At 42.9% G+C, this 17,154-nt stretch overlaps 1 protein-coding gene across 1 annotated transcript; it reads right to left on the bottom strand.

The window, feature by feature from the left end:
* Positions 1 to 4,070: 4,070 nt before the first annotated feature.
* LOC146636881 (uncharacterized) lies at positions 4,071 to 16,022 on the bottom strand. Its single transcript, XM_085349711.1, has 6 exons — positions 15,977 to 16,022; positions 15,505 to 15,849; positions 15,381 to 15,422; positions 4,967 to 5,077; positions 4,808 to 4,881; positions 4,071 to 4,190 (listed from the first exon to the last, which is right to left on the bottom strand). Exons 1-6 carry the CDS (start codon positions 16,020 to 16,022, stop codon positions 4,071 to 4,073), a joined length of 738 nt encoding a protein of 245 aa, XP_085205837.1.
* Positions 16,023 to 17,154: the final 1,132 nt, after the last annotated feature.

Here is a 17,154-nt window from a genome sequence, read left to right as displayed (position 1 = left end):
ATAAAATGGGAATGGTTGGTGATATTAAAGTCCTGTTTGTGGCACATTAGTATATGTGAGGGGGCAAACTCCTCAAGATGGGTGGTGACCATGGGGGCCATTTAGAAGTCGGCCATCTTGGATACAACTTTTTTCAATAGGAAGAGGGCCATGTGACACATCAAACTTATTGGTAATGTCACAAGAAAAACAATGGTGTGCTTGGTTTCGACATAGCTTTATTCTTTCATGAGTTATTTACAAGTTTCTGACCACTCATAACATGTGTTCAATGTGCTGCCCATTGTGTTGGATTGTCAATGCAACCCTCTTCTCCCACTCTTCACACACTGATAGCAACAAGGGAAGCAAAACTCTACTATCAACAAGTATTTTTTAAGAGTAAGGGTACAGCCTCTTACTGGATCCATTTTTTATTCACCAGAAGGATGCCACACCTTTCCTCCCCATTGTGATACTTAAACCTCAACTGACTGTTTTGATCTTGTCTACATGCATTAAAAAAGTTGATTTAAATAACCAAAAGAAAGATGTGAAACTTTAATGTGAAAGCAGTTAATGCTATTTCTGTATGTGGGTTTCATTTTATAGTGTTGTCAACACAGCAGTAAACGGGGTGGGCCGCTACACATGTTCAGATATCAAGGGAGAAAGCTATCCTTTTTGTCATACATACATACATACATACATACATTTACTCGATACTGGATACAATATTAAGTAACATTCATAAGTAGATCAGCAAGTGGAAAGCTTTTTCAAGGAGCACTCCCATTGAAATCAATAAGAACATCTGATATTTCTTATTATTGGTGAAGTCTTACTGTTGCATAGACTTTGTTCATTACCTGCAACATCTGTCTTGTTCCTATAAAACCAAACAATAGGTAGGCCAGGTTTCACTATAGCATTACTGGCTGCAGAGGCCTTGTGATTTCAGCTGCTCTCAGACCACACTGTGCTGTTTCTTCCTGTGAAGTGATAAGTAATTTCACTCAGGCCTCTCTTCCTCCCCCTTCAGACCATTTGACTCTCACTGTAAGTATGACAGCCATCAGGTTCCATTCTTTCTGTTTACCACACATTTAATAAAAATAGGTAAATAATAGGTTCCTTTCAGATGAAAATCAGAGGAAAAACAACTTAAGAAACAACCATAAAAATGTAACTTTTGATAGATATATGGATTTTAGTAAAACATTTTTTGTTTGTTTTAATAAATAACACTACAGAGCTAATATATGTTGGCAATTTAATCAACATGAATTTCAGCCTCCCTCATGTCGTCTGACTCTTGTTGCTTTTGTGTGATTTGAACAGAGCTATAGCTCTCTCAATGAATAATTTGGAGCCATAATTTTTTTAAAAAGTGGCTAATCCAGTCTGTTAAAGGCCAGTATATGGCAGCTTCCTTCATACAGTCATATGGGAAGACAGTCTTTGTAACAGGCAAAGCGAAAAGGGGCAGACAAAAGAAACATTCAACAAGCAAAACTCACAAAAAACCCCAGGGAAAACAAGAGGCAGAGTATGACTTCATGCTGATTAAGCGCACTTATCAGGGCGCTGGGCAATGTGAGTTTATTTTGTATTTTTGAGTTCTTATGATGTACTAGGATATCAAGTTCTCGTGTTATTATTTAGTGTGTCTTGGGTTTTAGTTAATATTATCTTCCATGCTCCCTCGCTTGTGTCATTTTCCCGTTTCCTGTCTAATTCTCTCTTTTCCGCTATACTTTTAGTTATGTCCGTCCCTTGTCCCTCTTATCTGATCCCATGTTCCTCTCCTTGTGTTCCCAGTCTGCTATGTATTTCATGTCTGCTTGTTCCACATCCTATCGTCAAGCTCGTGTTGTCATTTCTACATCTCATTATGTTTCCTGTTTTATTTTCACAGTCTCATTTTCCATTCTCAGTGTGATTAGTTTTGCTTCCCTTGTGGCATCACGTTTATTTGTGTCAGCTGTGTTTGCTATGTGTTTCCACTTCCCTCGTTACTCTTCTGTGTATTTATGTCTTCTGCCTCCCTTTGGGGTGGCTGTGGCTCAGGTGGTAGAGCAGATCAGCTATTGAGTGGAAGTTTGGTAGTTAAATCCTTGGCTTCCCCAGTCTGCATGCCAAATATCCTTGGGCAAAATCTTAACTAAATACTGCTCTCCGATGTGGCCATCAGAGTGTGAATGTTGGTTAGATTGCACTTGATTATAGAAAGAAGTGATTGCGTGAATGAGGCATGTTGTACACAGCACTTTGAGTACTCTGGCAGAGTAGAAAAAAGTGCTATGTGAGAATCAGTCTATTTACCACTTTGTTCATTTTTGGGTCCCTTGTCCATCTTATCCTATTTCTTTCTAGTCAAAAACTACATTGTCAGGTTCATATTGTTGAACACACACACACACACACACACACACACACACACACACACACACACACACACACACACACACACACACACACACACACACACACACACACACACACACACTTACCTACACAACTCACAGACTGATACTCTTTATTCACATGTATACCTATGTAAGACGTCATATGTTAATAAACCTATGCATATTCATGTAACCTCAACAAAGAGCAGTGTTACGAGGGAGCAGACGAGAGAAACTAAGGTCAAGAGAAGGAACAGCGCTCATCCTGTTCTCTCCTTCATGCATGAGTAACACAATGAACTTTGCCTACTTGTGTCTTGCTTTGCTGTGTAGTAGAATTTTCTCGTTCCAGCGGTGGGGTTGTGCTAGACAGACCCATCATACATATAAACTACAAAAACTACAACAGAATAAGTGAAAATGATTTTCTTTACAAATAACTCTCACTAAACTAACACAGCCAATCACTCAACATGTTTGTTCTCTTGGCTCATATTGACTTCATAGTCAATGATGTTTTTGCTTTTTTAAGACCTTAACTTAGCATTGCACTGAAAAACAAACAAATCCACCCTAACAAAAAAAAGTAAGTTCAAGGACCAAATTGCATTCGATTTCTTCACGTCAAGGTAGGGGTGACATGGAAGTGGGCCCCGGGTCACGAGTTTGAGACCCCTGCTTTATATGAAACATTCAGGATTCAGGATCCCACAACTTAGACATTCACATTACTCACACTCTCATTACACATACATATAGGATCTTGGGGGTGGGCACGAGACACAGAATCCAAATTACCATCAGGGTGTACACCTCACCCCTGGCGTCGTTGCCCACCTCTCAATTTTAAATACACGTAGACATTGAGGGCTAGCAGGAGGGCCTATGCGCTTACCTGCTGCTCTCTGGCAGGTAGCTCCATGCCCTCCTGGGTTTTAAATGCACCTTAGAACACACATGCATCAACACTACAATGAGCGGGTGGAGGGAGGTTTGGAGTCTTCTCTCACCCCCGTTCTCTGCGGCCTGCTGGAGCGGGGGGGCTAGGAGGAGGAGTTGGCCGTCCGACTGCGGTCTAGACTGTGGGGCCTCCCTGCTGCTGCCGAGTTGGGGCGGTTCGTAGAGTACGCTTGGGGAGTGTGATCGTGTGTACAGCGTCTCTTTATGTCTGTCTCCACGTTGGTTGAGTGTGGAGTAAGTGCATATGAGAGCATGAGGGTGGGAATGGATGCTTGTATCTGTGTGTGCCTGTATGTCTGTGTCTATATGTCAGGTTGGGTGTCAGGCGCCACCTCTCTGGGGACATCTCAGGCCCTCCAAGGTTTGGAGGCCTATCTCCCCCCCCACCACCACTTCCCCTGCCAGTGGCGGACTCCCTCAGACATCGGCGCGTTGGCAAGGCTGGGATGGTCAATTTGGTAAAGTAAATCCGTGGGGCATCTTTCTTTGCCTTTAGACAACAATTCTGATGGCAAAAGAGCCAAACGGGACAGGCCAAAAAAAAAAAAAAAAGAAACATTCAGGATGCCATTGTATCGTCATTTATATCTGTAGAGACCTTGTTTCAGTTGTGTGTGACAAATCATAATGCCTTTGTCTTTTTCTTTTCAGGAGAGAGCTGACATATTAGGACAAAATAATAACCATAACAAAAAACACCATTGTACACACAGAGAACGCACTTTATCTGCCAACATAATAAACAACGTGAGTTTCCACTTTTCTCTCTATTGCAGGCCTTCTGCTTCTTGTTTTGGCAAGAAGCCACAATGCTGCAGAGTCCAGGTGAAGAGAGCCCTCATCCTGCAAATGAACAGTTTAGAGTCACATACAAAAACAAAAGCAAAAAAAGACACTGTCATTGCACCCATCTTATTCATGACTGTCTGGTGCCTTGTAAACAGATAATTTTGGACTTTTAAAAAGCCATGACTGAGTGCACATCTGAGTGATACTGCTGAACAAGTACAAAATTGCTTTCCTTGAGTGTCATTTACTTAAATCAGAGATATCAGAGAAAAATCTGATGAAGCTCTAAAAAGAGTAGAAGAAATCTAACATCAAAAGGCAGAATGAGTGCTACAAATAGGATAAGACAGCTTTGCTGGCAATTCACAGTTAATGTTGCAAAATCATACTTTATATATATATATATATATATATATATATATATATATATATATATATATATATATACACCCAGCACGCACCTGCGGGCGGTTTATCCTTCAAGCTCGGGTCCTCTACCAGAGGCCTGGGAGCTTGAGGGTCCTGCGCAGTATCTTATCCTGCGCAGGATAAGACAGCTTTGCTGGCAATTCACGGTTAATGTTGCAAAATCATACTTATATATATTATTATTATTATTTTTTTTAATTACTCCTTTTTTTTATATAAAGGCTATCACAGTTATAAATTACCTGTAACACAGCTTTTGAATAACAAAAAATGTTCTCCATCTTGTTTCTTTCAAGATGCAGCTCGTTCTTTGAGGCTAAAACACAAGGTAAAAAGTTAGAAGTTTGTACATGATTGTTACAGATAGATGAGGATGTTTAATAAATCACTTTTTTCTGTACCTGCATGAAGCTGCCTCACTTTAATAGCCAAAGCAGCAGAAGTCATCATGAAGAAAACAGCCATGCTGATAAACATCACAGTGCCAGCTTTTGTATTTCCATTACACTCTTCTGCATTGATTGAAAAGGTATTTAAATGGTGTTAGAAAGTTACCCTAGCATGCCAAACTGTTTAAGTGGATGTTTATCAATTGCAAATACAAGGCCAATCAGACCAGGAGTGACATATTTAGCCGCATGTTCTCCTTAAATTGCTGGCTGTCTAAGTGGTGTCCAAAGTGGTGTTTCCTGAAAACCCTCTCCTGTCTGATCATTTCCTGATAACATTTACATTTACAATAATGGATTACAAAGCAGTGGAGAGTAGACTTTATCATAATAGATGTCTTTCTGAAAGCAAAGACATCTTAACTCAGTTTAAAAATATAATCCACCCACTGTTATCATCCTCAATGCCCTGTACCAACACAGAGCAGAGCAGCTACCTGAACGCTACTCCAAACCAAGGTTATTATCGTTAACGAAAACTAACGAAATAACGAAAACTAGAAGTGAAAAAACATTTTCGTTAACGGAAATAAAAATAAAAACAAAAAAAGGAAAACTAACTGAAACTGTAATGAGTGTTCACAAAACAAACTAAAATTAACTGAATTTATAGCAAAAATTCATTGATGTGTGCGTGTCATACAATAGTCAAGGGTGAAAATGAAGTTTAGTTTCCAGATTTTTTTCTTGCTGTGTCTCATTATGCCAGCAGGTGGCAAGTACGTTAGTCGAGTCGTCTGTGTTGCTGCTCCGTCCACGCGCAGAATCATGTCAGGAAAAGTCGGGAGAAAGCGCCAGAGTCCAATTTGGGATTACTTTGAATATGACTGTGTTTTGGATAAAGCAAGTGTCTTGTAGTGGAAAGAGACAAATTATGAGGGACATTTCTAAAGGGAAAAAAATCCCACAAACCTTAAAGTGCACTTGAAAAGCTCACACAAGAAGGCTAACCTAGCTTACCTTGAGAAGGTAAGGGAGCACACTCATCCCTCATCCCCAGAAAACAGAAGCTAACCCCAGGCAAGGCAGCGTGATGCATCCCGAGAAAACAGTAAATATCTTAATGACCTTATGTACCACATCACCCTAATAGCGCATTCTTTCCTTTTTGCTAAAGCGTACAGTTAGGGCTGGACCAGGTGACCCTGAATCCTCCCTTAGTTATGCTGCAATAGGCATAGGCTGCTGGGGGATTCCCATGATGCATTGAGTTTTTCCTTTTCAGTCAACTTTCTCACTCACTGTGTGTCAATCCGGTCTTTAAGTCCGATGACATTAGCCGTGCCTGGACTCAAACTCTGCTGCAGGTAGGGTTGCGAACCGTCCCTTAAAAAACGGAATCGTCCTGTATTTAGAAACAAAAGTACACGTCCCGTATTGAGCTAATAAGGGACGCACTTTGTGTGGGGGCCTCCCTGCTGCTGCGGAGTCGGGGCGGTCTGCCTCTCCCCACCGCAGGGAAAAGGGTAACACCACCTGGGTCTGGGTGCAGTTCCCCCCTCCAGGGGCAAGGGTACCTAGACCCGGTTCGTAGAGTACGCTTGGGGAGTGTGATCGTGTGTACAGCGTCTCTTTATGTCTGTCTCCACGTTGGTTGAGTGTGGAGCAAGTGCATATGAGAGCATGAGGGTGGGAATGGATGTTTGTGTCTGTGTGTGCCTGTATGTCTGTGTCTATATGTCAGGTTGGGTATCAGACACCACCTCTCTGGGGACATCTCAGGCCCTCCAAGGTTTGGAGGCCTATCTCCACCCACCACCACTTCCCCTGCCAGTGGCGGACTCCCTCAGGTGTCGGTGCGTTGGTGGTTCTTTGTGTGTGGGGGTGGGCGTCCGGGTACACACCGGCTCACTCCTTGGCGGCCGCTTATCGGGGCCTGGAGCCTGGGGCTCGCTCGGGCCACTTCGGAGGTGGGGTGCCCCCGGCCTCTCGGCCTGGGGCTCGGTCACTCAGGCACAGCTGGCTGCCGGCGGAGCTCACGGGCGCGTCACTGCAACTCCCCCTGGCTTCTGCTCCGCGGCTGCTGAGTGAGCCCTCATCTGGGACTCTCCTCAGCTCTTACTGGGACAGTGGCGCGGCTGCCCCTCTGTTGGTCTTCCTTGGTCTCTTGTGTTCTGGGGGCCTCTGGATGTCTGGAGTTTTGATCTCCTCCATACCTGCTTCATACCATAGAGGACAGGGCTGTGGCTCCCCACACTCCCTAGCAGATCGTTACATGGAGAAACCTTTGGAATGCAAGCGCGCTGATCCACACAGGTATGCACACGGGTGTACACACGGGTATTCACAGACGCGGACTACAGCTTTCTTGGCTGCTGCCTCAAAGCACATTGTGCACTGTCTATCTTGCGTGCTGCACAATATCGTTTATTATTTAGTATCTACTGATATCTACTGCTAGCTAGTTTATTGTGATGGTGCTTTTTTTTTTTATGTTGCTCTTTGTTGTTTGCTTTCTCTTCTGTTTTTTTTTCTCCATACATTTTGTTTTTTTGTTTTTTTTCTTTCTTCCCCCCCTTCTCACCGTCTCTTCTCCCCTTTGGTTTTCTTTCTCTCCCTCTCTTTCTTTCATTCTTTCTCCCTGTCCTATCCCCCAGTCATGTCTGTCCCGTTTGTAGCAACTGAAAATAAAATAAATTCATAATTATAATAAAGGTCAATCAAATGGACCAATATGGCAAGGCCATGATGATCCACTTGGTAAAATAAATCCGCTTGGCATCTTTCTTGGCCTTAAGACAACAATTCTGATGGCTAAAGATCCAAACGGGACACAAAAAAAAAAAAAAAAAAAAAAAAAAAAGGGACGCACTTTGTCCCGTAATACAGTGATAATCAAAAGTAGTCTATAACTTTTAATGGAATTAACGCTTTGTTTGAAAACATAATTCCCAGCCCCTCTCCTGCTTTGTGACCAATGAGCTGACAGCACACTTATGACAATTCGAGTATGACAATTCAGATTACCGCTTATCTCATTGGTCGAGGAAAGGTCGCTTGTGGAGAAAATACCGGAAGACAACAGATGACCACAACAAGAAGCATGGCCAACAGGGAAACAAACGCAGACACTGCGGTGCAAGTCTCGGATGACAGTACACCTAAAGCTGGGCAGACACTGTGCGATTTTTTCAATTTTTTCAGTCACGTTATTCAGCTCCTGCTCAAACTGCACGATTGACTCGCAGGGGTTAGACGTTGGTAGGTCACGATGCAGGGTCTCACACTATACTGCCTGATGCTCTGATGCGACCTGAGTGCTCACACTGTGCGTCCATAAAATGAAGGTTATAGCAGAAAATCTGTCGCTCGCTCTCTCTCTCTCTGTCTTTCACTCACACAGACACACCACCACCATCAACTTTGCTAAATTGCTAATGAAAAACATTAATCAGGCAGCTGTGATTGAGCAGCAATGTAAATGCAACTACTTTCACGGTTGTTGTGGTCGTGATAATTTTGTGATGCCACATCGAAAAAGCTCGGATGAGCTTTCCAAAGTTCTACAAGTTGTGCCTCCATCGCTTGTGTCCAGATCACACGCCGCACAGCTGTGCTGCTCCATCTTTTTCACCGACGTTTACGTGTTTGCGCGTGAGCAGTGTGAGCAGCTGCGGTGACACCCTCACGAGCGATTGATGATCGGGAGCTGGTCGTGAGGTGTTAATCGCTTTTCGTTACCCCACGTATACTACACGATGCACGATGAAGGCCAAAATTGGTCCGATCACCAAATCGGTCGCACGACTCAAAAATCGGCTCAAAATGGGCCAAAAATCGCACAGTGTAAGCCCAGCATTAGAGCAGCAATGTTTGTTCGCTCAGAGAAAGAAAAAAAAAAGGCTGGAAAAGTACAGGGAGGAATGGGAAAAGGAAAACACCTGGCTGGAAAAGTGCACGATAACACCTATAAAGCGCACTGCACTGTGTGCCGGCGCACTTTTTCCATAGGCATGCTTCTAGTGGTGGGCACATGAAGAACATGAGGGGCGTGAAAGCTCGGGGAACCCTTAACCAATTTTTTGTCCACCAGGCCACGGCAGAAGCAGATATGGTATGTAAACATTGGTTTGTTGTTTAAACCCTCTGGTTAAGGTTAATATGGGCATGTGCAGTGAATATCAGCGCTATGTGGCCAGAAGTGTGATAATATAATTTATTTTGTGTAATAAACAACTGCAAGGATAGATGATTACAACAAATAGATCACTAATACATAAAAGTAATACATAGATGAATAATGATGATGAGTTAAGATGCGTAATCATGGGAACAAGCGGGTTTACAAACAGGAGCAGCTGATTAGCATTAGAAAAGCTGAAATAATACCTCAACTGAAGCCAATTGTACTAAATGCACTATATGTGCACTGTTACAAGAATGTTTTTCGTTCTATTGCCTTCTATTAATTTATATAATTTTAAGTTAAACAGGACAGAGTTCTTTTAAAGAAAGATTTACTTATATTCTCAAAAGTTAAGCATGACAGGCTTAAGAAAGAGACCTGTTTTATTGTGTTAATGTTCTCATTTTGAGCTAAAAATAAATGGCTAAATGATCATTTGTTTCCCATATGGTCATATCACAAAGAATATGCATCTGCTTAAATCAAATTCAAGTCAAATGCTTAAAAAATAATTTCACACACAAAAAAAAGAGCTACCACACTGGGAAGGGTGAAGACAACTGGGTTGCCCGGCCCTGGCCACGAGTTGTCCCTTATTTATTTTTCAGGGAGTTGGCAACCCTAGCTGCAGGTCCCTAATTGTGGCATCACTGAGAGTTAAAAACTGTCTAAATCCTTTCATCTGTAATAAAATGATCACCATTGCTGCTCTAAGTTTAACATCCAGGCATCCACGAAAACAGAGTTTAAGAAATTTAGCAGAGTTAGAAGTTAGCAGGAAGTTAGCTTGCTACTTTGCATCTACGTGATTGCTAGCGACACAGCTATGTTAGCATAATATAAACAGTGAAGCTGGAGGATGAACGCTAACTTTTTTCCATTCAATAAAAGTTAAGGTGAGGATTCCCAAAGGTTCGGGACAAATGCAATCGCATGTCAGGATGCTGTAAACGGACTGAACTTCAATTGGAAGAACAACTGAGATAATCCATGAACAATACGAGTTTAGTTATCAATACACTGGCTGAGCTGTAGTTATATTGTAAGGTTTTAAAAATGAGCTTTAAAATGATTAGTGATAATAAAAAACGAGAGGGCCTGCCAGTGATCACTGACTGCTTTCAGGGGCTTGTTGAGATTAAATAGAACAACAAACAAGGTATTAAAACATGCAAAGAACACAAAAGCCTTATTAAATGTGGAGTCGTTTGGGCTCGGAAGCAGGATTCATCACGTCATCACTTAAAGACCGGATAGACCTCTCTGCATTGAATCATGCTTGTTATTAATCTCTATCTCTCTTCCACAGCATGTCCTCTATACTGTCCTCCTTCTCTCATCCCCAACCGGTCACAGCAGATGGCCCCGCCCCTCCCTGAGCCTGGTTCTGTAGGAGGTTTCTTCCTGTTAAAAGGGAGTTTTTCCTTTCCAGCGTTGCCAAAGTGCTTGCTCATAGGGGGTCATTTGATTGTTGGGATTTTCTCTGCATATATTATTATAGGGTCTACCTTACAATATAAAGCGCCTTGAGGTGACTGTTGTTATGATTTGGCTATATAAATAAAATTGTTTTGAAAAATTGAATTGGATATAGGATTATGTATTTCAGTTGCACATAAAAGTTTCATACATTTGTATTTGATAGTTAAAAAAAGATGTAATACACTTGGTCAATCAAAAATTAAAAATGAAGTAACCTAAATTGATGTTAAATATTTTTACACAGCAAATGTATTTAAAACAAAATATGTAGGTTTATTTGCTAGATTATTGCTGTGTTTTAAAACATAGAAAACAGATGCTTACTTTATCTTTAAATGGCAAATATACAACACATTGAGTTACACTGTTACACTGTTACAGATATATAGATGGCGCCGGTGAGGTCGGCTGCCGTCACGACCGCTCCGACCACTTTTTCTTTGTCTTTGCTTTTTAAGTTAGTTTTCAGCGTTTCTAAATCGGCAAAATCATCACCATTGGGTACATTAGGTATGACAGTGACACTCTTGTTTCTATTGGTATACAATGTACTCACAATTCGAAGTTTTTAACTCCGGATCCGAGCTGGCCGAGTGAGATCTTGAGGGAGAACAAAGGGAAGCGGCGGCCTAGAGGGAAGCGAGCCGGCGTCAGGAACAGGCTGAGAGCTCGTGCACACCGCACACCTCTGCCTAGCATCCTGCTTGCCAACGTCCAGTCACTGGAGAACAAGCTTGACGACCTCAGGGCCAGGATAAAGTTCCAGAGAGACATTCGGGACTGCAATCTCCTCTGCTTCACCGAGACATGGCTGAACCCAGCGGTGCCGGACCACCCCATCCAGCCGGCCGAGTTCTTCTCGGTTCACCGCATGGACAGGACACGGGACTCGGGGAAGTCAAGGGGAGGCGGCGTGTGTTTAATGGTGAACAACAACTGGTGCAACAGTGCGAACGTTGTTCCTCTCACACGCTCCTGCACACCAAATCTGGAACTACTGTCCATCATGTGTCGTCCCTTTTATCTACCTCGGGAATTTACATCGGTCATTATAAGTGTCGTTTATATTCCACCACAAGCGGACACGGTCACCGCCTTATGCGAGCTGCATGAGGCACTCACACAGCACCAGACACAACACCGGGACGCTGCGCTTATTGTGACGGGGGACTTTAATAGCGCCAACCTCAAACGCGCAGCGCCGAACTTTTATCAACACATCACCTGCCCCACCAGGGGTGAAAGGACACTGGACCACTGCTACACTACGGTCAAGGACGGCTACAAGGCACAATCCCGCCCTCCGTTTGGCAAATCTGATCACGCCGCCATCTTCCTCATGCCAAAATATAAACAAAGGCTGAAACAGGAAGTTCCGGTTCAGAGGAAGGTCGCGCGCTGGACGGATCAATCAGTGGCCGCGTTACAGGACGCACTCGATGACGCAGACTGGGGCATGTTCAGAAACAGCTCCGATGATGATGTCAACGTGTTTACGGAAGCGGTTGTGGGATTCATCGGGAAACTAGCGGATGATACCGTGGAGACAAAGACTATCACAACGTTTCCCAATCAGAAGCCGTGGGTGGATAAAACCATCCGCGACGCTCTGAGATCCCGCACCGCTGCCTACAACACGGGACTCACGACGGGGGACATGGACCCGTACAAAGCCGCGTCATATAACGTGCGGAGGGCGGTAAAAGAGGCGAAGCAGCGCTACGGGAGGAAACTAGAGTCACAACTCCAACAGAGTGACTCTAGGAGCCTGTGGCGGGGACTAAGGACAATAACGGACTATAAAGCACCAACAACCGGTATGACGAACTCGGCCGTGACTCTGGCAGACGAGCTGAACACTTTCTATGCTCGCTTCGAGGCTGCAGCTAAGGACTCCAACGATGCTAGTGCTAGCGGCGCTAACGGCTGCAGACAGGAAGATACTGCCAGCACCGGAAACGTGCTCGTCATCTCCGAGCATGAAGTAAGGAGAGCCTTCAAGAGAGTGAACACCAGGAAAGCAGCAGGACCAGACGGCATCCCAGGTCGTATCCTAAGAGACTGCGCATACCAGCTAGCTCCTGTGTTCACGGAGATATTCAACATCTCTTTATCTCAGTCGGTGATCCCCACATGCTTCAAAGAGTCCATCATTGTTCCTGTCCCGAAGAAACCCCACCCTGCTTCTCTCAATGACTATCGCCCTGTAGCCCTCACCTCAGTAGTGATGAAGTGTTTTGAACGCCTGGTCAGAGACTTCATCATTTCTTCACTACCAGACACACTGGACCCACTACAGTTCGCTTACCGTCCAAATCGTTCCACAGACGATGCCATCTCTCATCTCCTCCACACATCACTCACTCACTTGGACATTAGAAGGGGGAATTATGTTAAAATGCTCTTCATAGACTACAGCTCTGCATTTAACACCATAATTCCCTCCACACTCACCACCAAGCTGGAGCATCTGGGACTCAGCTCATCTATGTGTCAGTGGATCTCCAACTTCCTAACTGGCAGACCACAGGCAGTAAGGATGGGCGGACATGTCTCAGCCTCCACCACTCTCAGCACTGGAGCCCCCCAGGGGTGTGTTCTGAGCCCCCTGCTGTACTCTCTGTACACATATGACTGTGTGGCCACTACCAGCTCCACCACCATCATCAAGTTTGCTGACGACACCGTCGTGGTGGGCCTGATCTCTGATAACAACGAGACGGCCTACCTGAAGGAGATTAGGAATCTGGAGAACTGGTGCCAGAGGAACAACCTCCTTCTAAACGTCAGTAAGACAAAGGAGCTGATAGTGGACTTCAGCACTAAGCAGGAGAGGAACTACCAGACCCCCGTCATCAACGAGTGCCCAGTGGAGAGAGTGGACAGCTTCAAATACCTCGGAGTTCACATCACGCAGGACCTGTCATGGTCCTGTCACATCAACTCCGTGGTGAAAAAGGCCCGACAGCGTCTCTACCACCTCAGACGCTTGAGAGACTTCCAACTGCCCTCCAAGGTGCTCAGGAACTTTTACTCGTGCACCATAGAGAGCATCCTGACGGGAAACATCTTAACCTGGTTCGGGAACAGCACCATGCAGGACAGACGAGCTCTACAGAGGGTTGTGCGGTCAGCTGAGCGCACCATCCGCTCCGAGCTCCCTGACCTGCACTCAATCTACAGCAGGCGGTGCTGGACCAAGGCCAGGAAAATCGTGAAGGACCTCAGCCATCCCAACAACAGACTGTTCTCTCTGTTGAGGTCAGGAAAGCGATTCCGCTCCCTGAAGACCAACACAGAGAGACTGAGGAGGAGCTTCTTCCCGCAGGCGATACGGTCTCTCAATCACAATCACACCACCACGCAGTACTGACCCACACATATAGTTCTTACACACACACTGGACATTCTGGACATTGTTTTCACTTCATCACTTAAATCACTGCTGCTGTTATTGTGTATATATTTATTTATACTTCTTGTGTATTTTGTTCATACATTCTTATATAGTTCTATATTGTGTATTTTGTTGTACAGTTATTTTATTTTCAATTTAATTTATATATTTTATCTTATTCTTTCCCAGTGTGTTGTACAGTTATTTCATTTTTAACCTTAATTTATATTTTATTCCTTCCTAGTTAAATTTACCCTTTTTAATTTTTCATATTTATTTCCTATCTTATTCATAGCCTTTTCCTTTTTTGTTTTCTTTAGGTCACGAGCAGTTGTCCAAGCATTTCACTACATATCGTACTGTCTATGACTGTGTACGTGACAAATAAAAATTTGAATTTGAATTTGATTTTACACTCTTTATGTTAAAATCATATAATCCAAATTTGATAGTCTAATATAAGATTTTAGATACGCTGACCCTATCCCAGCTGTCATAGGGCAAGAGGCGGGGTACACCCTGGACAGGTCGCCAGTCTGTCGCATGGCCAAGAAAGACCCCGGCCTGATGGGGGAATAGAACTCAGGACCTTCTTGCTGTGCGGCAACAGTGCTAACCACCGTGCCACTGTGCTGCCCAGCCCACGGAGTCATCAGTGCATTTTCTAAATACATGACATATCTGTTATACTATTTTATTCTCTGTTATAGAGGCTAAGACCACAGTTGAAGCCACGGTGGTGTTCATTGGTAGGGGTGACGTAATGCCACTGTTATGAATGAAACATGTAACCAAGTCCAATAACTCCAGCCATACTTATCTTGTCCATTTAACATCTGTATGGTATTCCATCAGTTGCATTTGTTTTTGAACAAATGCAACTTTATCCAAAAACATTTATCACAACAGAACGACAGTCACAAACTGGTTCTTCTTCCGACCAATAACACCTGGCGCCAATTACGTATGTCTACCTTAAATATATTCCCATAAACACACCATACTGTAAAACACATTAACACCTAGCAGCGCATATAAGGTAACAACACAAAAGTTGCTTCTACATCAGTTTTCTTGTTTCAGTTGTCTTGTTCAATATTCATTAAATATTTTATGTTTTATTTTCAAAGGTGATATATAAATACATTTTTACTAGATCCTTTTTTTCCTCATCCATGTATGTGTTACTGTGAATGTGTTTCTAATTTTTACTTCTTTGAAATTTGAGGAAATAAAGTGCAAAGGCATATTAATCCACTTGTATTACTTTAGGAATGAAAATTATGCTACAAAACAGGTCACAGTTTACTAGAGTAAAGTGACAAAAGAAAAACATTTTAGAGAGATAAAATTAACCATACCTTGACTACTGAGTTTCACTTCATCATTGGGTTCACCATTTCCTGTAGGCATGGTATAACTTTATACATAACAATTTGATGATAAATCATGTGCAAGAAATAAGCCTTTACCCCACAAGCTTACCTTGAATTCTTAACTCTACTGCATCCGAAATAACTGTGTGTTTATTTGTGTAAAATCCACAGAAATACAGCCCAACATCAGATAAATTCACTTGCTTGATTTGAAGAAAGACAAAGGTGATGTTGGAACTCATAATAAATTTTCCATTTTGAAATCCATCGCAGAACGATGCTGAGCCACGAGATTCAAACATAGAAGAGACACAAGTGGGCTTAGTTTGGTTGACCACTTTAAACCAGTCTGCCTGTGTTTGATGGTTGGAGATGTTGGTGCACTGCAGTGTCACTTCTTCACCGGGCTGGACCTCCACAGTCTGAAACCCAGAACCTGAGACAGAGATCCAGCCTGAAACAAACACCACAGACAAATTAGTATTAAATTAACTGTAATCATTTTCACAGGGTTCCAAAAATATTTAAATTCTGGTAGGATCCATATCTTGGACTGAGAATCATTAGATGCCAGTACTTACAGTGAATACAGAAAAACAACGCTGTTATAACGGTGAAGCTCCCCATTGTATGCTTAATCCAGTTGCTACTCGGACATTTAGTAAACCACACAGCTATTACAAAGGCTTTTAGAGGGCGAGGTGTTTCTAGTTTTTCATCCTGTCAGTGACCTGTTAACACATTGCAGTACCTTGGCTTAAAAATCATCAAGCCACTTCCTCTTGGTGGTGACGTGCTATTGGATCACAGCGTTGTCACATCACTTCCTTTGCTAGTGGTGTTTTTTCTAATCTGTATAGCGCATTTAGCTACAAACCTTTACATAACAATTTAGTAACAATGTTTATTTACTCCTTGGCCTCCTTTATTAATAAAGATACCTATAATAAATTTAGCCTGGTTGTACCTTTGGAGATCACACTCACTTAACTGAAGACCCAGATCTGCACCCTTGACAACCCTGTAACCAGCCAGGCCCCTGTGATATGTGCAGGTGAAGGAAGCTAAGCCACTGTTAGGTATTCTCCACCAGATTATGTGTGGGCCTGGACCTTCTCTCTGTATGTTGCTGAATTGTTGTTGATTATCATCTGCGCCATGGATATGTTATCTGCAAACTTATATATGAAATTTGTGCTATGAATGGGATTGTAGTCATGTGTGAAAACTGAATATAAGAGTCGACTGAGACCACAGCCCTGAAGGGTGCCAGTGTTAAGGATGGTATGACTGAAGAAGAGAAACTGAAGGAAAATAGCATTATTTCATTCATTTTTTGCTAAAAAAGAAAAAAGAAGAGGGTTTTGTTGCTCTGTACAAATTATTATAAAGAATCCCTAAAGCTAAGAAGCCCATAAAGCCAGGAAAGCTTAATGTTGAATAAAATAACATTTAGTGAAGAAAGTAAGAACTCCAGGTTTCATTTCAGCACTGTGTGAAGACTCAGAGTCAGAGATCTGTTGAACCAAGTACTAATTTACCATGAAGCTTAAAAGCCAAATACTACTAGCCCTCAAGGTAGCTGTAAATAAATCATTACCTAACGCATCACTTGATCTAGCTTTTATTCTTCCTGTCCTGCCACTCCTGCATCTGCATCAGTCATATTTCTGTAAAAGAAAGGATGGACAAAATTCTGGAAACGAGACCAAGAGTGTCCAATTCTCTTTGGTCCACCTATCTTACATCTTCATCTACT

The sequence above is a fragment of the Diplotaxodon limnothrissa genome, linkage group LG3 (assembly GCF_057381915.1).
Source record: "Diplotaxodon limnothrissa isolate DT_005_m linkage group LG3, D_limnothrissa_male_GT1.1, whole genome shotgun sequence".
NCBI lineage: Eukaryota > Metazoa > Chordata > Actinopteri > Cichliformes > Cichlidae > Diplotaxodon > Diplotaxodon limnothrissa.
This window is presented reverse-complemented; position numbering and strand designations above follow the sequence as displayed.

Excerpts from the sequence above, each read along its gene's own strand:
- LOC146636881 (XM_085349711.1), bottom strand. The coding sequence starts at position 16,022 with ATGGGGAGCTTCACCGTTATAACAGCGTTGTTTTTCTGTATTCACT. Across the intron at positions 15,850-15,976 it reads GTTGTTTTTCTGTATTCACT|GCTGGATCTCTGTCTCAGGT; the intron begins GTAAGTACTGGC and ends TGTTTGTTTCAG. Across the intron at positions 4,882-4,966 it reads AGTGAGGCAGCTTCATGCAG|CCTCAAAGAACGAGCTGCAT; the intron begins GTACAGAAAAAA and ends CTTGTGTTTTAG.